The 23,862-nt window shown below is 39.7% G+C and overlaps 2 protein-coding genes across 4 annotated transcripts; one reads left to right on the top strand and one right to left on the bottom strand.

Moving 5' to 3' along the window:
- The first annotated feature begins 303 nt into the window (after positions 1–303).
- Positions 304–7,921, top strand: LOC147308688 (uncharacterized). 2 transcript variants are annotated; one of them, XM_086272812.1, is made up of 11 exons: positions 304–343; positions 1,024–1,109; positions 1,830–1,917; positions 2,122–2,581; positions 2,679–2,742; positions 2,871–2,937; positions 4,142–4,289; positions 4,419–4,479; positions 4,572–4,702; positions 4,793–4,882; positions 7,148–7,921. In XM_086272812.1, the coding sequence occupies exons 2-11, from the start codon at positions 1,049–1,051 to the stop codon at positions 7,166–7,168; spliced, it is 1,191 nt and encodes a 396-aa protein (XP_086128938.1). In that variant the 5' UTR covers positions 304–343; positions 1,024–1,048; the 3' UTR covers positions 7,169–7,921. The 2 variants fall into 2 exon arrangements, with proteins under 2 accessions (XP_086128938.1, XP_086128937.1); XM_086272811.1 differs by lacking the exon at positions 304–343 and adding an exon at positions 366–706.
- On the bottom strand, positions 5,871–23,844 carry znf644a (zinc finger protein 644a). Of its 2 annotated transcripts, none has more exons than XM_086272808.1 (6): positions 23,622–23,844; positions 18,139–20,581; positions 12,951–13,544; positions 10,734–10,859; positions 8,625–8,727; positions 5,871–8,513 (listed from the first exon to the last, which is right to left on the bottom strand). In XM_086272808.1, exons 2-6 carry the CDS (start codon positions 20,576–20,578, stop codon positions 8,318–8,320), a joined length of 3,459 nt encoding a protein of 1,152 aa, XP_086128934.1. In that variant the 5' UTR covers positions 20,579–20,581; positions 23,622–23,844; the 3' UTR covers positions 5,871–8,317. The 2 variants fall into 2 exon arrangements, with proteins under 2 accessions (XP_086128934.1, XP_086128933.1); XM_086272807.1 differs by having other exon boundaries at positions 5,872–8,513; positions 23,561–23,843.
- Positions 23,845–23,862: the final 18 nt, after the last annotated feature.

Genomic DNA, 23,862 nt, shown 5'->3' with positions numbered 1-23,862 from the left:
CGCTTGGCTGTGATAGTAAACAGTAGACACTGATGTAGCTTACTGAATCTTGTGGACTGTGTTCAGCACAATATTAATTAGTCATTGTCAGTTGCTGATTTGTCCTATTTGCATACTATGCATACTCTCGCTCTCTCTTCATATATATATTTGTGTGTGTGTGTGTATGTGTGTGTGTTTATCTTGTTAAATTCAGTATGGTTCCAATAACATTTTTTACAGTAAAATATGTTAATGTACAATCCTTAATATAAGGAGGCGGGGTGGGGGGGTGCCAGAGGGGGTGTTCGCCCAGGGCACCAAACAGGCTAGGACCGCCACTGATGGCTACATTGACTTTCTGGTATGTGATTGACTGATTACACATTTTTGCCCATGAGCAGTTGATTAGAAATGCTTATTCGGGTATCAGGTGAATGTAAGTTATTATGAAAAGGTTTTTACCTCTCGAACCCACCTAAGGTCGGATCAGAATGAATGTGATCCATGAATCGATCCATTCTCTGCTGCACTTTGCTACCATCTGTCGGCTGCTCTAAGTATCATCTAAACAACCTTTTAATAGGCGAACCAGCTTTAGCTTTACCAACAAAGCATATCCTCTATTTTTAAAAAAAATAATGAACCGTCACAATGTGGAAACGTTTCAGGCCCAGGCAAGAAGCAAAGGAGCTACTTCAGGATTTAATAAAATGCCGACTACACGGTATGTGGAGGCTGCACTCTTTAAACGGGGCTAAAATTGTTATTTGGGAAAGTTTCTGATTTACAACCTACATTAAGGTGCCTGTTAATTCAATTTCTGACTCAGTTTTTCTTTTGTCGAGTGGGTGTTAACGGTGCAAGCATTTAATTCTACCAGCTAACGGTGCATAAAGCTTTGTTGTCAACAAATTGTTGTGAGTCTAGCTGTGCAGCTAAAGCTAATAGCAGGAATGGCTAGCCGGTGATACATTCAGTGTTAAATGTTGCGTTTACGTGCGTTGACATTTTATGCTTATTTTTGTTTCATTCGATGAACAGAGTACCCCAAGACTTTATAGATGCTATGAAACGCATATCGGGAGGACAACCAGACATGGCTGCTAACACTCAAGCAGCACAGAAAGGTACAGGTAACCTCTATGCATGCAAGAACGAACACGCACACGCGTCCTCACAGAGGTGCTTTATTACTCTTTAGCTCAACGCTTCCTTTGTCTTTGCGTCGCAGATAACCACTCTGCAAATACAACTGCTGTTTTTGTTTACCTTTTGCCTGATTTGATTAATTTCTGAGTCTAATACGTGTCTTTGAATTATAATGAAAAAGATTTCAGGAACTAGGGCAGTGCAGACGTCACCTCGTGTCTTTTTTTTTAAAATAAGTTACACACAGCAGAATCACAAGTTCATTAGTAATCAATTACACCTAGAAAACCCGAAATGTAATGTCCCCATATGAGAACGCAGAGGCTCTGAAAGTTACCGCTCACTGGACATTTTATCAGGTACACCTTAAAAGCACTTTTGCCTTCAGAGCTGCGTCAGTCCTTCATTGCACAGTTTCAATTAGGAGTTGGAAACATTTCTCCAAGATTTTTCTCCGCATTGACAATGTAGTGTCAAATAGTTGCTTCGTACTTGTCGGCTGCACATCTATGATGTGAATCTCCCGTTCTGCCACATTGCAAGGCTGCTCTGCTGGATAGAGATCTGGTGACTCCGGAGGCTATTTGAGTACAACGAACTCATTGACTTCATCAGTAATCAGACTAACTAGATTACATATCTGGAGGCGTGTATTCTCTGAACATACGTTGCCTTCATTTTTCATTTTTATACTGCAGCTTCATCCTCAGTTGACAAATGGAAGTCTTCATTCAAACCAATCGGTGATGAAGATGAAGACTCTCAGGACAAAAGCAGCACAGAAAAGTGAGTTGTGTCTCCTGTAGCCTCGGTCAAGGCTGGCCCACATTTGAGGCTTCATATTTTCATGTAGTGAATTAAATTGTAGAAATAGTGTCTGTCTGCCCAATGAAAGCCAAAACATTTTGTTTAATGTGTGAACGTTCAGTCATTGTTCCAAAAAAAAAAAAAGAAGAAAAAATTAATTAATCCTTCTTACCCTCATCTTAGGACTGGGCTTTATGACCCTTACAACCCTTTGTCGTCAGACTCTGAACCTGAGATGCCACCGGACCAAGACCACAAACTCTCCCCACCCACTGAGGATAACAGTGTGGAGCGTCAGTGTTTAACTTCAGCGAGAGACTGTCCCGAAGGCCGACACTGGGGCTCAACCTACTCCAAACCAGGAAGCGGACCCCTAGACAGAGGAGAATTTGGCACTGGAACCAGACCTATAGAAATCCCAGGTCTCAGTGCAGGAATTAGAAAGCATGAACAACAGATTTATAGCCCAGAAGCTGAATCACTTAATTGTTCAAGCTTTGGCTCCTTGAGTGAAGTATTGGGCCAGAGAGGTGGCACCCCTGACAGGTGTATTCACAGCTCCTCCACCCAACAGTTTCCTGTGCCTTATGGACAGAGAACCAATGGGGAGGAGACGATAACAGTACCAGGATATAAGATGGAGGTATAGATTTTGAGAATAAAGAATCATTTTTATGCAGTTTGGCTACTGTGGTTCAACTGAATCCAGTGTGATAACCGATCCTTTCTGTCCTCTTTAGACTATTAGATTATCCCCACCGAGGTCACAGGACTATCAGCATCAGGTGGGCTATATGAAAAAAGGTAATGGTAGCTGGGTTACCTTGTTTGTCTCACTATTTCAAATTAACAGCAAGAAATGGCTGAAAGGACTAGATGCTTTAATCACGTCACATTGTCTGAGTAATTCTCTGTATTATATTGTTCTACAGGACGGGACCAAGACCTACCTTCTACAAAGGTGACAAGGAACATGCGCCAAACTGTGACTTTGGAAAAGTAAGCACTGTTCCTTCTGATGTCAAGTTGACAAAGTGAAATCACATGTCCTCTCACCATGTACTCTAATACAGTTTAGTTAAGATGTTGCAGGTCAGTCTGTAACTTTGCCAGTGTTAATAATCTGTCAGACGCACTGAGTCCAGCTGAGTTTGCAGAATTAGTTTTTGCTGCAGCTGAAGCTTGTAATGCTGGAAGTATTCATAGTGATGTCAGCATTTTGGCCGCTTCCATGTTGGTTTTATAGAACCAGAAGTAACCATATTTGTACAAGTGCACAGAAGCAAATTCACTTAGTAAGCTGACGAAACGTTTCTCCCACTGAACACGCTAATTATACTTTGTACCTCATCCAGCTGAAGGACCAATAAGCTCAAGTCACGTCATCGCGAGGGATCCATCCCTTCACAAACAAAAGCTTCTCTACTCCCTGAGTGTTCAGAATTTATTCAATTTTTCATATAAAGCTCATCAAATAGGTCCTCGCCCGAAATGTGCTCAAGGTCTAACCACATTCGGCGTTGACCTTTTAATTCGCATTATCTTGTGTAATACAGCCAACTAATAATAGACCTTTCTCTCTTTTTCTGTACTTTACACACATCACAATAACCTGTGACTTGTGAGTCACGGGTTTTTGCAGTAAGCTCGATGAGCTGCGTCATTGAAATTCTGGTTTCGGTACCACGCTGTAAACATGTTCATTTTCTTGCTAAAGCTGGAACTACAGTTTGGCACTTCCACCTTGGCTTCCTCTTTCACCCCTGAAAGTTACCACAAGACGTTAATACGTTAAACCTGATTGACTAAACTCTACAGCTCTACTGACTAAAGCCCTGCTAAGTCCTGATGAATATGAGCTGTAACGTAAAAACAAATTAACTTTCCTTATTACACAGACCTGTTCCTATTTTGTTATGTACATTTCCATCACAGCAGTTTTGTCGCTCTTTTGTATATGTTAGGAGGCAAGAGACTCTGAGTTACCTCAGGCAGTGCATGTGTTGTAAAGACATATTTAAAATAAGCAATATGTAGCAGATCAGTTGAAGAGTGGGACTGAAGCACTACGCTGATATGGTTGTTTCAGATGCTGCTTTATATCATAATATTTTCCAGGTTTGACCTTTTACCTCCTACTGGGGCAGTCTGGATTAGTTAATGCCCAAATATTTTTAAATTGCCCAAATCATTTTTCTTCTAGAACGCCCATCACTTGTGACCTTTGTGAGGTTGAGCTTGCCAATGGGCAGGAGCTGCAGGATCATTTGGACAGCAAATGTCACTGGGACACCCTGGAGCACATTCAGCAGAATAATAAATACGATGACGTAATGATAGCGTTCCTTCAGGTACGATCACTGACAGAAATGGTAAAACGAATTTCCCAGTCATGTATTCTGGCTTCTGTATCATAAGTTTGCACTCTGCATGTACTATAGATCCATAGATAGATGTCCAACAGATCTTTTCTTTTTTAGGAAGTGATGCTGTATAAGAGCCATTATTGTAGCCAAGCGGTAGAGGACAACGCTCTTCAAAGTAAATACATGTTTTGAAATGAAAAGTCATGATGTTCATGACAGACTAAAAAAGAAATACTTTCATCCTACTCACCCCTATCGTGTTGTCAGCTCTACAGGAAAATAACCACATGACAAAGGTGGAAATGTTTCATTGTGCTGCTTGCAAAGTTTACATATCCACATCTGTTGCTGAAGTGCAGGCTCACATCACCTCTGAGGAACACCTCTCTCGCACAAAGGTAATGCTGCTGTCCTACAAGTGCAACAACACAGATGTGTTTTCATTAAATATCCTTTTTGTTTACTGTGATTGTTTGACTTTCCCGAAGGAGTTTGAAGTGCATAGGAGACATGCTTGCCTCAGCAAAGCAGAAGCCATGATGAAGGAGTTCAAACCACAGTTTGAACACTTCCTGAAGGTATTTTGCAAGAGATTTCCAAACTATCTAGAGTGTACACAGTGTGCTGGCAGAGCTGCTTAACATTAATCTACCAAGCCAAAAAAAGCAGCTGGGGCCTTAGACTTTTTTAATATTTAAACAGTCGTTTTTACAAAGTGGTTATTTTGACCTAATATTTTCTTAAGTTGTCCAATTGTGGACTAAGTGTACTCAAAATTCAATCTTCTACATGATGCTTCTAAAACGAGTACCTGAAGCTATCCAGTGTTTGGACAATAATAGGATTTTGGTAATTTTGCCTCTGTTTAAGATGGCAGTGGAGTTTGAGTGAACCTATGAAGATCTGCGGTTTCAAAGGTTTTAACGAAAGTATTGTGTCCGCTTTTTAGAAATTGCAGACATTTTCAAGAGGCTCAAAAGTAACTCGACAATTGATTGACTAGGAGTTTCATGGCCAGTTTTGAGGCCTGTTTACTCCATGACAAATTAACCAGGTAAAAGATCTGGAGTTGGTTTCAATTGTTGCCTTTTGTAGGCTGGAATTCTAAATATGAGGTCCAAAGAGTTATCAGTGTTAGAGACGGAGGGCATCTCTTAGGGTGCCAAACAGAAATAAACCTTTCAGAGAGATAACATAACAAAAGGAAAAAAGAGAGAGTGGCTAAATCAACAGTCTCTTTCCTTGGTTTAAAAAAAAAAAAACCCTCTCATGTAGTCAAAGCTAGTCAGGCAATGAAGTGAAGAAAGTCTGATATCAAAATTCATCTTGTAAATACAGAGGATTTGCAACAAGGTGCACACCACCGGTTACGGTTAAGAACAGACAGGTTAGAATAAACTTTGCCAGAAGGAGTCTGCACAGTACTGTAGAAGGTTAAATTTGCGGTTTTGTTAATACTTATTTGTAGCTTCCACACCAAAATTTGATACATAAAAACCCCCCGACTTGAATACAGAAGTAATTTGAAAAACATTAGCTTGCTTCTTTGTCTTTTATTTAGTACAACTGGAAATAAATCTTTTGACAGATTAAACCAACATGAACTTAAAGAACAATAATGGGAAGAGAAATATACGGGCAAGGAGAGAAACAGCTCATCCAAATCAAATGTGGTTGTTGTAGTGTTAAGATATGGGGATGTATGGCTGCCTGTAGTTTTTATTGATGAAATACCTACTGATAGAAGTATCAGGATGAACTGTGAAGTGCACACGGCTATACTCTCTGCTCTGATTTAGACAAATGCTGCCAAACTGCTTAGACAGCATTAGACAAAAGCAACCCAAGAGTATTAGTCACCTGATCTCAAAACAACAAAGCATGTTTTACAGGTAAAACTGACAACAAACAGGTAAAGACCCACAATTAAGCAGGATCTGAAGGCAGCTGCTGTAAAGGCCTTGTACAGGATCTCAAGGGAGGAAACAAAGTATTTGAGGACGTCCATGGGTTTCTAGACTTCAGGCAGTCATTGAGTACAAAGGATTTTTATCCATGTATTAAAAACAATCCTTATATTTAGAGTTTGTCCAGTTACCTTTGAGGCTCTGTAGATGGAAGTCTGTGTATGAAACTGGTTCTATTTCCTAAACACTTGAGGCATAATTTTTGTTAAACCTAAGCTGAAAGTCTTCACTTTATATTTGGGCCTGGTATTATCACTTTCCTTATGTTTCTATACATTTATCCAGGATCTCTGGGCTACTTGGATCTTAATCAGTTATACAGATGTCATCTACTGCATGATGTATTTTGATATTTTTAAGTAATATGAGACTATTGGGTAGATGCGAATGATTTTTTTTTTTACTTACCAAATTTAATGAGTTCAAACTTAATACTAAAATGAATTGGCTATTTTTTAAATAAAGATAAAAATCAGTTCTTAATGGGGGACAGTTCATATGCAGAAGATATTCATGATTCATATGAGTTCAAATAAGTAAAATATGTCTTTTTAGTGTGTAGGTAAGTGCAGGGAATGTAATCTTCTGTCTTGCAGAGTTAACTTTAATGCACTTTTGTGTGAAGTGAGACATCAAAGCCAAATTGAAACGCAACATTGTACATAAAAGCATAACTTTATCTTTATGTATCAAGTGAAACGTAACTGAAGCCATAAATCTTATTAATGCATTTGTTTTCACTCTCCGTACACTAGCTCGATTAGTAGAAGCAAATGATAGCCTGCAGAGCTAGGAGTAATTACTAGTAATTAAAGTGTGTGCACTCAGCATGTCTGGAGCTCTACAGATGTAACTAAACTAATTCTTTTCTTTCAGGGTGGCAGCCCATTCGAATGACAGAACTTACGTGATGTTGTCATGAGACTGTTTACACTGAGATGCTGCGGATGAAGAGCAGTCGACTTTACTCTTCATTACCACACAAAACTGCTGTCCCAGTACTCGTGTCTAATGCTGACAGACATGCTGTTGTGGGCCTGTGAACACAATGCAGCTTTTCTTTGTTTATATACGGATTCCCATTTCTCATCTGCCTTGCGTTGCACTGACTACAGCTGCTCCCAGACGATCTCCATCTGGGTGCTTGTAGAAGGTTAAACTTGCAGTTTTGTTAACACTAATTCTTTGTACCGTCCACATCAAAATATGCTACGTTAAAAAACAAAAACAAAACATGAATGCATAAATAATTTGAAAAATGTCAGATTGTTTCTTTGTCTTTTATTTAGAACAACACAAATGTTTTAAGCATTGTATCTGTGTGATATAGTACATTTAAAATTAAATTATTTCAAAACAGTATATTTAAACATTAAATATAGGTGACATGTATGAAGGGCTTGGTCAGCACGGGTTGTGCGTGTTAGGTCTCTCTCTCTTTTTTACCTCTTTTCTTCCTCAACCACCTTCAGTTTAAATCTTGTGTTAGAAACAATGCAGTTACTGAAATACTATAAAACACTCTTTCTATGCATGACAAGTTTTCAGACATTTTTTTTCTTTTTCATTTTTTCCTCTTTTTTTTTTTTTTTTTGTTGTTTTGCACTTTCATTCAAAATATTTCTCTCAGTAACTCTGGCCTGAAAAGAGACTGTGGGTTTTGATTTGACCATGTTGCAATACAAAGGAAACATGACTTGATGTGAATATTGATACAGAAGAGAAGTGCTCCCAGAAACTGACTCAAACCATGAGAAATCTGAGGTAAAGGTTGTCTTCATTAGAAATGGATTCCACACTACATTACTGCATAAAACAAAACAGTCTGTCCACTTGGAATTGTATTCCAAAAAAATGGACCATGTAAAAACAGACAGGGTAACAATATCCAAAATAATTGATTTTTTCATCTGTCCAAATGTGTACAATATCTCAGGCAATATTGTACTTTTGGCCGGTAATTTGTTGACTAAAAAAACCCAAAAGTGAACATCGAATATACATACACATACAGTCTAGTGAAATCTAAAAAGGTCCCCACTGGCCTCATGAGACAGCATGTGTGACTGTCAAGGAGCCATCTTGGTCAGTCTTGAAGGTTGGGGTGTCTGTGGGCAACGAGGTGACCTCTACCATGCCTAGCCCAGTGTGAGGGACGCTAGTGTTCATTATGTGTCTTTGTAAATGTTTTATCCAGTCCTCCTGAACTGACAAGGGACCTTGGAAGACCAGGTCACAGAACCTGGAAACACAAAGAAATGCAAAACCAGGCAACCAGGTTATCTGGCAGCTTGAGACTGGGGAAAAATGAATTGGGGATTAAAAAAACAACAAAAAAAAGCAAACACATTACCTGCAGGTGAGCCTGTACATTTCCTCTGGTGTTTGAGTTAAGGGCAGTGTCTTCTTTTTTGAGCCAGGCCTTGAGCGTGTCCTAACTGCTTTACAGTCAATCGCTGAAAGACAGAATTTCATTTACAGCCCAACATTAACACTACAGTATATTTAACATTATAATGGATGAAAATATTTGATGAACACTGGAAAATTGTCTAATGACATTTCAGCAAGAGTTCTTTGAATGGGCTTTGAATGTGTGGACGTTTTTGACTTTTGCTGTATTATGCATGGTCGAGTGTGGCTAAGAAAGGGCCCAAGATCAAAGTGTGATGATGTGCGCCTGCAGGAAAACTGGGTCCTGACAACTTGAAGCCACCAAGAGGTCGCTCTGCAATTAAAATCTCTGCTAAAGCTCCAAAAAGCTGATGCCCTCCTACATTCTTACCTTGGGGAGCACACAAATAACCACTGGTGGACTAAATATAACTAAGATTTGGACATCGCAGCTCCTTTTGGTTTCCAGCTACACAGTTTTATCAGGCTGAGATTTCTGCTGCTGTTGGTGCCTGAAAGTTTGTGAACCCTTTGCATAAATATGACCTGCTGCCAGAATAAGAGATCCCAGTTAAACAAGATAAAAAATATTACATCATTCCTTTTATTCAATAATCCAACGTTACATAAGAGAGGTAAAACTATGTGCTTTTTGCTTTTGCTCTAACATTCTTGCTAGGTTAGGGGTTAGGATTCTGACTTGGCCGCATAGTCTTTATTCTTCTTTAACCTTTAAGTACAAATATTAGCGATGAAGGTCATTGTATTGCTGCACGACCTACTTTCTCTCTCGAGATTTACATCGCAGACAGATGTCCTGGTTTTCCTTTAGAATTTGCTGGAATAATTCAGAAGTCATTGTTCCATCAGTGATGAAGAGGCATCTTGGCCTAGATGCAGCAAGCAAGGCCCAAACCATGATACAACCATCTGCTCCTCTCCCTGCCACGCACAGCTTTGCTGTTTGGTGTTCTCCTTTTAACAATTTAATGAACCTGAACATTTGCCAGCATGGAAGTGGTGTTACCCTGGGGTCCTTTATGATCATATGAACTACACACCTTGCTCTTGGGTGATCTTTGTGGGTCGACCACTCCTGGGGAGTGTAACAGTGGTCTTGAATATCCTCCATTTGTACACAATTTGTCTGACTGTGGAACGGTGGAGTCCAAACTCTTTTGAGATGATTTTGTAACCCTTTCCAGCTTCATGAGCATCAACAATCCTCTTCCTGAGTTCCTCAGAGAGCTCCTTTGTTCTTGGCATGATGCCGTTCCACAAACACAGTTAGATTCTTTTTTTTTTCTTTTTCTTTTTTAAACAGAACAGGCGGTGCACTCACACCTGATTGTAATCTGGCTGATTGAAAACATCTGACTCCAATTTCAGATTAACTGATAATCCACGAGGTTCACATACTTAATGCTAAAATAATACATTTTAGGACTTGAAAATCTGAAGTTGTTTTTGGTCACATTTATGCAGAAATCTATTAAATTCTAAAAGGTACTTTTCTTTGGAGGTTTTAACCAACAGTAGAGCATTTTTTATAAGTAGATGCTCACTTTCTTTGCATTGGCTACACTTGAAAACAAATATTTTGAAGGTAATGCGATCTGATGTGATGCTAGTGTAAAAAGAAAGCAGAAGGAGACTTCTTTGTGGTAAATGCTCCAAGACCAAAGATTTTTTTTACATTTTTTTTTATTTGAAGTGGAACTGCTACTAAAACTGTGGTCAACACTGCAGAAAACAGATTGGCTTTTGCAACTATTCCCAATCTTCCAAAAAGGGTAAAAGGAGATTATTCAGTACCAGGAGAAGCCAAAGAGTATGCACAGAGGAAGAATAAAATCACTTGTTTTGTGAGCCCAGCTGTTTTGAGTTTTGATGTTTTTGTTACTGATAAGACCTAGTCAGGAAGAAGGCTAAGACAAAATTCTGGCGTGAAACTGGATTAACAGTTTATGGGGACATAGTAGTGTGAATGGTAAGTGTAACTGTAAAGGTTTTAAGAAGAAAGCATACAGGGCGTAGTCTGACTAAAGATTTTACTAGTTGCACTTACTGGTTCCCTCGAGTAAGGCGATCCTTTTTCTTTTTGCATATGCCCGGAGGTGATTTGACAATGCAACACCACTGTGGAACGTTGCGTTGCAATGGATGCACACCTTCCTGTTGAATTCACCCTTCTCTGCGAAAAGACAAAATCAATAAGAAGAAAGTAAATACAGAGGTTTAGTGAGGTTTACTTATTCGTCAGAGGTGTTGATGAATTGTAGAAACAGACACTGGTAAGTTTATCATGTCTAAAATCAAGCTTTCAACAGTTTTCATCACATTTCAGCAAATAAGCTGTCTGTGACAAAAAAGAAATGTACTTGGAAATGCCTAAGTGTCAATACTTTATTTAATATTATACTATTAACTGCAAGGCAATAAAACAAGAATAAAGCTAATCTGTATTTCGTGTAACAGGCACTTCCGTTTCATCCACAATACAAGGTACAGTGGGGCAAAAAAGTATTTAGTCAGCCACCGATTGTGCAAGTTCTCCCACCTAAAATGATGACAGAGGTCAGTAATTTGCACCAGAGGTACACTTCAACTGTGAGAGACAGAATGTGAAAAAAAAATCCATGAATTCACATGGTAGGATTTGTAAAGAATTTATTCGTAAATCAGGGTGGAAAATAAGTATTTGGTCAATAACAAAAATACAACTCAATACTTTGTAACATAACCTTTGTTGGCAATAACAGAGGCCAAACTTTTACTATAGGTCTTTACCAGGTTTGCACACACAGTAGCTGGTATTTTGGCCCATTCCTCCATGCAGATCTTCTCGAGAGCAGTGATGTTTTGGGGCTGTCGCCGAGCAACACGGACTTTCCACTCCCGCCACAGATTTTCTATGGGGTTGAGGTCTGGAGACTGGCTAGGCCACTCCAGGACTTTCAAATGCTTCTTACGGAGCCACTCCTTTGTTGCCCGGGCGGTGTGTTTTGGATCATTGTCATGTTGGAAGACCCAGCCTCGTTTCATCTTCAAAGTTCTCACTGATGGAAGGAGGTTTTGGCTCAAAATCTCACGATACATGGCCCCATTCATTCTGTCCTTAACACGGATCAGTCGTCCTGTCCCCTTGGCAGAAAAACAGCCCCATAGCATGATGTTTCCACCCCCATGCTTTACAGTAGGTATGGTGTTCTTGGGATGCAACTCAGCATTCTTCTTCCTCCAAACACGACGAGTTGAGTTTATACCAAAAAGTTCTACTTTGGTTTCATCTGACCACATGACATTCTCCCAATCCTCTGCTGTATCATCCATGTGCTCTCTGGCAAACTTCAGACGGGCCTGGACATGCACTGGCTTCAGCAGCGGGACACGTCTGGCACTGCGGGATTTGATTCCCTGCCGTTGTAGTGTGTTACTGATGGTGACCTTTGTTACTTTGGTCCCAGCTCTCTGCAGGTCATTCACCAGGTCCCCCCGTGTGGTTCTGGGATCTTTGCTCACCGTTCTCATGATCATTTTGACCCCACGGGATGAGATCTTGCGTGGAGCCCCAGATCGAGGGAGATTATCAGTGGTCTTGTATGTCTTCCATTTTCTGATGATTGCTCCCACAGTTGATTTTTTCACACCAAGCTGCTTGCCTATTGCAGATTCACTCTTCCCAGTCTGGTGCAGGTCTACAATACTTTTCCTGGTGTCCTTCGAAAGCTCTTTGGTCTTGGCCATGGCGGAGTTTGGAGTCTGACTGTTTGAGGCTGTGGACAGGTGTCTTTTATACAGATGATGAGTTCAAACAGGTGCCATTCATACAGGTAACGAGTGGGGGACAGAAAAGCTTCTTACAGAAGACGTTACAGGTCTGTGAGAGCCAGAGATTTTCCATGTTTGAGGTGACCAAATACTTATTTTCCACCCTGATTTACGAATAAATTCTTTACAAATCCTACCATGTGAATTCATGGATTTTCTTTTCACATTCTGTCTCTCACAGTTGAAGTGTACCTCTGGTGCAAATTACTGACCTCTGTCATCATTTTAGGTGGGGGAACTTGCACAATCGGTGGCTGACTAAATACTTTTTTGCCCCACTGTATACTCTTATTCTCTACATTTATGCTGATGAAACCTTAATTTCAACACACATGCACACTCACAAACACACAAAAAAATCCTGAAAAAAAACAGCTGCTGCAAATCTGAGTTTTAGAACATGCACAAGCTTAGACAATTAAATTTAATGGTAGTCCAAAGCATTGTTACTTACCAGATATTTGGTTTGGCAGTGAAGATACAACTTTTGCTCCTGAATTGTGTTCACTGTTTGAAGAAACTGTTATCATGTTTCTGGATATCTGAGAGGATCCCTTTAGTCTGGCATCTTCCTGACACTTCCTTTTCTTTAGAATTCCTATCAAGGCAGTTGTGCCTGAGAACGAATTTTTAACATCCAAATTCGTCTCCTGTTGCCTTTGTTCAGATTCAATTTCTGCTAAAGAAAAGGTGGGTATCAGTGGTTTGGCTTCAGTGCAAACGCTTGAATCGGAATTACTTTTTATGATTCCAGTATGGGGCGATGTGAAACGATCAGCACTGGACAGCTTAGAAGAAGCACCATAGTGGAAATGGTTCCGTCTCTTTCCCACAATCTGAAGGGCCCTCTGGAACTCCTTCTTGTCCCTCATCAGCTCTCGTAGTAAAAGTAATGGGGATTTGTTTTTTGATGCAAAGCTTTTACCAAGCTTTTTGAGGTGGCCTCGTATGTGGTTTGACTGCCCAGTCCTGTTGTCAAACGAGTCCCCACATAAGGGACAAGAATGAATGCTCTTCACGGTCTCAGAGTTTGACTCTAGCTGTAATGCTGAGAGAAATAAAATAAAATTAGGCACAAAAACATTGCACCGTATAATATCAGACATTTGAACTTTGTAACACTGAACGACTTTTAATCTATAATTTAAATCCAGTTTGCAAGTTGGGTTTTATGTTTTATGCTCACAGTTCCTTCCACTGGTTTTATACAGGTATCTCAAAAGAATGACTGTCAAGATTTTGGATGCAGCTAGCTACTGTTGGCTAGCGCTTTGTCACATGGAATTACACAGCGGGTAGCTCTGCATGCTTTATTTGGCAGAGTTTTTACCCCAGAAGGCCTTCCAACTATTCCCATCAGGAAAGGCCAGATAACCAAAGGGGATTTGTGTCTCTGGCTGGAATCAACACAGTAATCTTCCACTTGCCCAGCAGATGTGTTAACCACTACACTATGGAGATGGACGCAGCCAGGCGGCTAACCACCCCCCACCAAAACAAGATGGAGAATTTGGAAGAAGGTAGCCCCACTAATTTTCACAAAGCAGTTCTTGAGAGTTTGTCAGTGTTGATTGTTACAGATACAACCTACTGACCTTTGACACTATAATGTTTACATATAAATTACCGTATTTCAAAATGCTTAAATTCTGCTGCACTGTTGGCTGCAGAAATCACCAAGACCAGAAAGAGAATCTTTAATTTTCTCTTGTTGCTGCTGATGTGGACAGAAGATGACACTGGATTGCAGTGACAGATCACAAACAATGGAAGCCTACAGTAGATTGTGGAGCGAACATTTCATTTGATCTAACCATCTTGCAGAAAACCCTATTTATAGATAGTGTACATTAGTGCTGGGCAATATGACGATATATATCGTGTGGACGATAGAAAAATGTCTATCGTGCCATTTGTCTTCTATCGTTTCTATCGTTTCTAACCTAGTTTTATAAATTATTATATAAAATATATCATTAAATAGCCTGTGGCAAATATATTAGTGTTGTCTTGTCACTATACATACTCTAACTTTATGCAAGAGAAAATAAAGTATAAAAAATCTGATATTTTTCGTAGGGGTGCAACAATACTTGTATCGGTATTGAACCGTTTGATATAGTGCTTTCAGTTTGGTACGCATATGTATCGAACGATACAAAATTTTAAATTTATTTTATCAACTTTTCTTCTGACGATGCTGTCTGTGTTGAGAGCTCAGTGGATCTGCGTTTGACTACTCCGCCTAGGCTGCACTGTCGAGCGCAGATCCACTGAGCGCAGCGCAAGCTAGCAAGACAGAAGCTAAGCTCGTTGCAACATGGCAACTGCCTCAACGCTACCCGAAACTGAACCTCCACCACCCTCATTCAGATCTGAAGTTTGGAACTGTCTTTGTTTTCATGTGAAGCATGACCCTGATGGTAAGCACGTCATGGACGAAAGTAAACCAGTATGTCGGATGTGCCACGCAATGCTCAATTACATTGGTGGGAACTACTGCGTTAGCGCAGTTAGCTCGTTAGCGTGTTGACGCCGTCCAGCCCCATGCACGGGGCGATCCGCGGTAACTCGTTAACGGAGATTTGCCGCATTGTGGCGTTAATGTCATTTTAACTAGATTAACGCTGACAGCACTAGTGGGAACACAACGAATATGACTGCACACTTACGCCGACATCATCCTAGTGCAAAGACAAGTGGAAGCAGACAAAAACAAGAAGCACGCATGCTACAAACTTTACCCGAGTCATTTAGACAGCCGTTAGCACATGATTCTCCTTATGGGGACCTGATATGTTTAATATGCTGCCGAGAATATAGCCCAGAAGAAGCGTATAGTATAGCTTTTATTTTGGAAAGAGCCATTTCTCTGTAATAAACTCTCTTTTCCAAAGATGAGTGATTTCTCGATCAGATAGATTTATTTATATTTTATTATTTTGTTGTTTCAGCAACATTAAATTTAAAAACTGTACTTTTGAGTTAAAATATATATTTATAATTTTAATAAATGACAAATTAAAAAGGCATGAACATTTTTTTGTATCGAAAATATATCGAACTGTGACACCCAAGTATCGAACCGAACCGAACCGTGAATTTTGTGTATTGTTGCACCCCTAATTTTTCGCAAAGAAACTCCGTCTTGTGGTTTTGCGACATGCTTTATGGTAACTCAAAACGATGGACGCGCGACAGGTTGCAGTTTCATGCCCGGACATGCAACAGGCAGAGACAGCTACAAAGGCAGCCCAAGAAGAAGCACTTTCACCGAAAAGAGGGGATACGTCTGTGATTTGGTTACATTTTGGGTTCAACAGCACCGACACAGAGCAGAAGACGCCCATTTGCAAGCTATGCTATAAAACTAATCCCGCACCCGATGGCAACACAACAAATCTCTTCTATCACCTACAGAAGGTACACAAAGGAAAACTCAAGAACCCAGAAAATCCAACCTAAACCAAGTTATGGAGCAACGGAAGCAAGTTTGGAAAAGAAAAACTATAGCCAGCCGAAGATAAAGCAGTCTTTCGCACAAGGTACGCCGTTTGAGAAAACATCCCAGTGCCATAAACAAATCACAGGAGCCATCTCGCGTTACATTTGTAAAGGCATGGCCCCTGTTCATGTAATTGAGAAGGACAGCTTTCGTGACCTCGTCACCCTCTGCGCTCGCTGTTTACAGACTGCGTACTTTCCACATGACCACACTGGAGTCATGTTAGCCCAAGGTATGAGTCTGCCATTGATACATATTTAATGTGCATAAAGTACATTATGTACATATATACATGCATGTAGTACTCATGTATATATATATATATATATATATATATATATATATATATATATATATATATATATATATATATATATATTAGTTTTACCAACATATAGAGATTGACAGACCACGTGACTTTCGCGCATTGCATGCCGGGAACTCGTGGCAAAACAATCCAAGTACCGCATCAAATGCAAGCATTTGCAGCACCGCAAAACGTTCATTCTCCGGTTCCAATACCTTCTTGCTTTTCCTTTGTCCCCCAAAAAAGTTATGTACAAAACGAAGGCGAACAATGCCGGTCCGTACAAAGACAGACTTGATGAAAAGTCAAAGAAAAGATACGAGGAAAAAAATCAAACGACTGAAAGGGTCAGACCCTTACGAGCACACAGAGTGGACAAAATACATTAGCGTGCTGCCCAACTTTCACCACGCTCATATTTATAATTATACGGTTCTTGGAGTGAGTGCATACACTCATGAAGTTTAGTAACTTCAGGTCACTGCAACAAGCCCAGGTACAGTTTACCGATGGATGGGTACAGGACCTTGAAATGCACCGTGTAGAACGAAAGACCATCGTATGAACAAACGTAAGTTTACCAGTCTCACAAATCGTCTTCATAAATACACATTCGTTAACCGTTTATTAATAGGACCTTTGAGCTCAACGGTAATTAATTAGTAATGGAAATAATTTCTGGTACGCATTACAGAAATGTAGCAGTGACAATAATATTGTATGCTGTAATCGTACTGGGCAATTAGTGATACAAAAAAACCTGTTTTACCCTGTGAATAAAAGTATATGTTTTTGCCAATGTACCATGGTAATAACAGAAGTGAAACGCAATATTGTGTCAGGACAATTCACTATTTATGCACAATAAACAAAGGAGCATAGCACGACAATTTCTGTTCAGCGCCAGACTTGCTTGTAACCTATATCACCAATTATGTTATGAAAAGTATTAACTACTACAAAACACTGACCTTTTTGGAAATGCTTTGGAGCAGACTAACATGTGAGCTGGAGTGCTCTGGGATGTTATATTTGGTCTTTGAATGGCTGCAATCCAGGCCATCCGTCGGCTCTTTGTTACTTCGGAAACATGGCTCGAACAATTTCTCTTCAACAACGTAATCCAATAACAACTGATCTCTTTACCCGTCGGCTTCCCGTGGCTGTCATGCGACCGGCTATTGCAGTTAATAATACAACAGCTTCTTGCCATTTTTTGTGTTTCTTTTTAATCGCTGTGTAATGTAATTTCAATTGAAAGCCTGCGTCCGCTAGTACCTCTTGCCACGAGTTCCCAGAATCCTTTGCGGTTTTACCCCTGAATGACGTCACATTTTCAATCTCTATATGATATGCATGTTAGTAAAACAAATATTTTCATCTACTGTTCTGGCTGTAGTAATTCCGAGTGACCCCTAATTAAGAATTAATGTGTCTAGGTCTTTGTCAAACTTTTCAGAGAATAACTGGAAACATTGTGGTAATATTGCGGTATATTGTGATATATATCGTCATTGTGATATAAAATAATTCATATCATGATAAATATTTTTTACATATCGCCCCGCACTAGTGTACATAACTAATTATTGCAGTTAATAACTGGTCAGTAACAACCAGTCACTAGAGAAAAACTCCAACCAATTGGCGAGTGGTACCTTCAAATTAATTTGATTAATCTGTTGATGGTTTAGTTTTTGGAACCACATTTTGAGATCTCCTGCAGTATCTGTTACAACTCGGCAAGAGCACATTTTAACAGTAGTAATAAGGAAAGCTGTAATGTACAAGAGTTTTTCTTTTAAAGAAGAACATGCAATAAGCAAGTACCTTTTTTCAATCGGCGTAATGCTGACATCTTCCGTCGAATTCGCGGCCTTCTGTCTTGACAAGCCACCTGCTCAGGAGGCACAACATGGCGCGCATTGTAGCTGAGCCCTACCCTATGAAGATGCCCTCGGACGTGATTTGACAATCCAACACCTGACTCAAATACTGCAGGACAATAAGGACAGTTCTTGCGGTCCGATTCCAACTCTGACAAATCATCTCCGAAGGACTCTCCCAATGGTATTTGGTGGGCTTCAAAGGTTTCTTGAAACACTTCTGTTTCTATGCATTCTTCTTTGATTTCAGGGTCAGTCTGCTCTTGCTCTTCAGTCTTTATCTTCTCAAAAAGCCTTTTAGATGCTTGAAGGGCACCCCTCATAGACATTCTTCTGCTATATGTGTAAATGATGTTTTGTTTTTCTTTTTTGATGCCATTGTCAGAAAGGTTACTGTTTGCATCTGTATCTTTAAACTGGAAAATATCCCTTTCATCATAGTTGGCCACTTCTTCAGGATTGACTTTTTTCGGACTTGGCAAAGGTTTTGGTAAGATAAAGCATGAGTCTTGGTCGGAGGTGTTGCGATATGGGGTGGACATCTTTCTTTTAGATGGTGTCTTTTTGACTGTCGAGGGATCTATAGTCACACTGGAGCCATTTGGGGATAAAGTTGATTCTTCATCCTTGACTGTCAATGTTTCAAGCAACTCATCACAACCATCTTTGTCACTGTGCTGAACAGGTTTACTACAATTATTGCGTTCCTTCTTCTGCTCTAAACTCTTTTTTCCATGTCTTTGTCGAGACAGGAGAACATTAATAGATTTGTCCAGTTTTGACTCTGTTACTTGAGACCTGGGGCCTCTCTTAAGCTTGCTATTTCTGAATAAGTCTGAAATGTCACTGGACCCATTAGGTGAACAAGCTCTTTTAGAGGCAATCTGATTTTTGATAGAGATTTTAGATGTAAACTCTGCATCTTCGACAGGAGTTTTACAAGTAGGCACTTGCTGCTCCTTACCTAGTTGTGCGTTTTTCTCTCTATGCTGTGCGGCTTCATATTCTTCAAAACTTTGTTGATGGCGTCTGAGAAGGTGATTCTTAAAAACAGTTTTGCTAAAAGCTCTATAAGAACAAATATCACATGAGAATATTCCATGATCATCCTCCTGCACTTGCTTTCTAACCGTAATAACAGTGTGCTGCATAATGTCATGTCTCCTAAGGTCATTTTCACTAAGAGTCCTGAAGCTACATTTGTCACATCTAAACTTTCTCTTGTCCTTCTCATGTGTCTTTGCATGTTGAACAAATGTGTTTGGGCAATTTGTTCCAAATGGACACTGAGGACAGAAAAACTTAGCGTTTTTATCATCTTTTTTCCGATCATTCACACCTTTGATCTCTTCAGTAAGTCTTGTTCTCTTGTCCTTATGGATGGACATGTGGTCAATAAGCAAACCACTTTGTCTGAAAGACTGGCCACACTCTCGGCATATGAAGGGCTTTGGTGAAATATTGGGAGGTTCAACATGAGACTTCATATGACGATGCAAATGATGTTCTTTCTTAAATATAAGTTTACATTTTGAGCATGGGTAACAGGATGGCTTCCCCTCTGAATGAGAATTTATTGTGAGTCTTCCCTTCAATGGAGAAAGTCCGTGTTTCATGTTGTTCTCATGCGAATTCCTTGAAGGTCCATTGTAAAGAATTTCCTTGATGGCCTTTACTGTTCCATTTGGATACTTTGAAACTTTTCCTGTTGGTGATGACTGTGACTTAGAGAATTTCCTTGACTTTCTGACTTTTCTGACAGGAATGGAATCTTCTTGGCCTTCAGCCTCAGACAGTTCCTCAGATGACTTGGGGCTCAATTCAGGGTAAAGGTCTTCTGAAGGATCTACCATCACAACCATGTCCATTTTCCGTTTCCTTCTCCTTTGGCTATTAGCAGGAGAGACTTCCTCTTTAGTCTCCTCACCAGGGGAATCACTATGGTTTTCCCAAAGAAACTGCATAAACTCTTTGTGTGGGTCCCAATTTAGGTCACTGGTGCTACTGAAATTATCCAATGAGTTCTCAGGTGACTCATCAAATCCCCAAATTCCTGCAGTGTCGATTTCATGTACAGTTTTTAGAGGCGTGATACTCTTTTCCTCCTCTTTTTCAGAGGAAATGCTATTTAGTTCATGGGCTTGTGTAGCCTGATGGGAAGAAGGTCCATTTCCCAAGCCAACCGGAGACAACATATCTTCATTCGACAGAACATCAAGGACATTGTTTTGTTTTGGGGAAGGCTTGCCAAAGGAATCAGTGCAAGCAGCGGATTCTTGCGCCATTCTCACTGGTTCCTGTAGGAGTGTGAGGGCATTGATCTCAGGATCTGCATCTTTGTCATCTTCATCAACACCTGTCAGACATGACATTTCTGCTGCCATGACCTAAAAAAGAAAAGACATTCTTAAATATACTCACTAACAAACAACTAAATAGTATAGTATTATTCAGTTCAAACCTCTGCCCTGAAAATAGACCATTGGTCTGGAAATTATGTAGCTTTTTTGACTTCCTCTTCATAGTACACACATATTTGTAAATAAAAGAAAACTTCTGTGTTAAAAAATTGTATGGTAATTTTTTTAACATCATACGTGAGCTATTGAGGTCACATGAGGCAAGGTGTGCATGGGGGATTAAATCAAGGATCACGTTAGAATAGTAAACTATAAGTTAATGCTCTCATACAGGTATTTTCTAACCAACTATTTTCTAACCATTCATTCATCGATCCATTTGCTACCACTTATCCAGCCAACAAAGAAACCTAGATCTCCCTCTCCTCAGCCACTTCCTTAAAGTGTTCCTATGACAGTCAAGACATATAACCTCTCCCAGGACATGTCCTTTTTCCAGGACATGCCCTTCTTCCAGGGTATGTCCTGGAAAAAGGACATGTCCTGGAAGAACGACATGTCCTTGGAGAGGTTATATGTCTTCTTCCAGGACATGCCTGGAACACCCAGGAGACACTATAATCAGATGCCCAAACAAGCCCCTTAGTGGTTCTACTCTGAGTCAGTGAATGACCCAGCTTGTCCCTGACCTGGAGTGGGTATTCTATCCTTTTCTGACTGAGAACCATGGCCTCAGACTTGTGTTAAGTGTTAATTCTCATTTCTTCCAATTAACACTGGGCTGCAAACTGCTTCAATGTGAGCTGGAGGCAACCACTTGATGAAGCCAATAGAACCACACTGTTTACAAAAAGCAGAAGCCACCAAGGTGAAAGCCTTCCGGCACCTGTTGTTTCCACCTGAAGATTCTGTCCGTAAAAATTAGAATAGAAACTGTGACAAGCCCCGGTGAAGTCCAACACCCACTGGAAACGAGTCCGGCTTATTCCCAGCAATGCAAACCAAGCATTTTGTTTTTCTTTTGGTACGATAACAAGGAACAAAATGACTATGTTTTTCCATCACATTCATGGGTAAAGGGAGCAATGCTGTCATCCATAGGCCCTTTCCACTGGGCATATGGAGAGCCAATGGAAAGGGGTTTTCCATTGGCTCTCCATAGGCAAATACCTCAGCAAATGGACACAACTACAAAACCATGTTAAGCATAAATCTATTAACAGTTGCTTACTACAGTACTAGTCACAAACATGCCAGGGATGGTTACTAGCTAGCTATAACTTAGATATTCATCATGTAACTTATTATACTAATAGTCAAGTATAAAATATATATATATACACCGGTTAAAACCGGATGTTTTTATCAGCATGTCAATATTATTGGCCAAAATTTGCCATTTGGAAACCTATCAGTATCACTATTCATAATGGTCGATAATTTAAAAACTCGAGAGATGGGAGAAACACCCTTCTTGCTATGAATATTGACATCACATAATTTTTCTGCCTCTCCAACCTCTCTAAACACAAAGTAGGGCAGGGCATAAACAATTAAGTAAATACCCTAACAGTTGTTGTCTGTGGTTAACTGTTTAAGGAAAAAACAATATGGCAACATATTGGAACATCGATTTTTTAACTCACCAAACAAAACATTTTTGCAATCTTGAAGTAACACTTAAATTGCACATTACCGTTAGCTAATATTTTTGAACTTTTTCATACCTCGCTGCACAGGAATAAATGTTTATTTTGAACCTCAAGGGCGTAGGTAGGAAAAATGGTGCAGTAAGCATAGAATCCGCAAGAAGCTGCTGCCAAACAGCAAACAGAGCTGGGGTCATCAATCAACCGGAAGAACATTATTCATTTAATTCAAAAGCTTCTTTCAGATTGGAAACCATTCCTGACACAACCCTGTGTCTCCACCCATTTTTTTGCATGTTAGGCAAATGTGTTAACCACTACACTGCTGAGCCACTAATTGTTGTTTTACTGAGTATTTTGACTATTCATGTCATTTTTCAAAGTAAAACACAATTACATTCTTATAAATAGTACTTCTTTATCTTACACATTAGGTGAATGAATGGGTTAGGTTTTGGACTAAAGCCAAAATTCATCTTAAATTTGCCAAAAAAATTGTTTTTTGACACTAGCCAAGAGAACCAAGAGAACAAACATTTAATGGTAAAAATCATTAACAGGAGCCCAGAAATGCAAATATAGATCAGTGGTAGTTAGCATTGTCTGTACATGCAGCTTGTAGCATGCTTTAGCAGATAGTATAAACTTGACAAAACAGGAAACTGTTCAAAATAACATTGAATATTTATATTTTTAAATGTGCAATTTGTAGTTCTTGGTTATTTAGATGTATAAAGTAAAGCGTTTGGCTATGCTACCAGAGTTGACTTCATGGCTCAATCAGCATTTACTGTCTACAAAATAAATAAAACTAAATACAAAATACACTCGATCCTTAGCTTAGATAATTAATTCTGGTCATTGTTAACACCACAAGGTCGAAGGAGCGAGAGGTGTTGTTTTTGAAGGGCAATAAAAGTGTCATACCAAGTGAATGCTTCTGTGGCACACAAAGGTGATCCTAACATGTACGTAGCAGCACCAAATCTGCACAGGGATGGACCTTATAAATGGCTTTTGGTGAGCGGTGTTGGATTTTGTATAGAGCTGAAACTTTCAGCACAGTTGTTCAGGTACATGCCAGCCCACGACAGTTGGTGTCAGTTTCAAATATGCCTTTTTTTCAGAGCAAATATGATCATCTAGACAAATGTTCCGTTGAAGGATCATTACATTTCTTTGACGTTTATATCACGATGTGTTGCTGGATGCTGCTTGCAGGAGCTGCAGACCATTCCATTAAGGCTGTTCCACACCAAAACCTATTCCTCAGGCTAAAATCCAGCTAATGACAATCGTTACTCGCTACTCATAATACAAACACCATTCCAAATGATGAAAAACAAACAAACGTTACCTCTGAGCGGTGTGGATGAAAACAGGGCGCAATTTATACGCTGCATTGAATAATTTCTTACTTTCGTCTTCCATCTATTTCACAGTCGCCATTTTCCTGTGGTGGTCTGGTGTGGGACAGATCATTTCTTTCGTACGGGTAATCGTACACGTAATTTTCTCTAGTGTAAGAGGACAAACTTTTATCCAAATAATTACGTTTAATCCTGTGACTGTTTTATATTACAGCTATAGCAATAGCTCATGTTTTCGTCAAGTATTATTTCGTCGCGTATTGTTTCGAGTCGGCCTCATGCTCCCCCG

This window comes from Aulonocara sp. 'chitande type north' Nkhata Bay, linkage group LG18 (genome assembly GCF_057382095.1).
Source record: "Aulonocara sp. 'chitande type north' Nkhata Bay isolate Kocher_YH1m ecotype deep benthic linkage group LG18, A_spYH_male_GT1.1, whole genome shotgun sequence".
NCBI classification, from domain to species: domain Eukaryota; kingdom Metazoa; phylum Chordata; class Actinopteri; order Cichliformes; family Cichlidae; genus Aulonocara; species Aulonocara sp. 'chitande type north' Nkhata Bay.
Note: the sequence above shows the minus strand (reverse complement) of the source record. Positions and strands in the feature narration are given on the sequence as shown.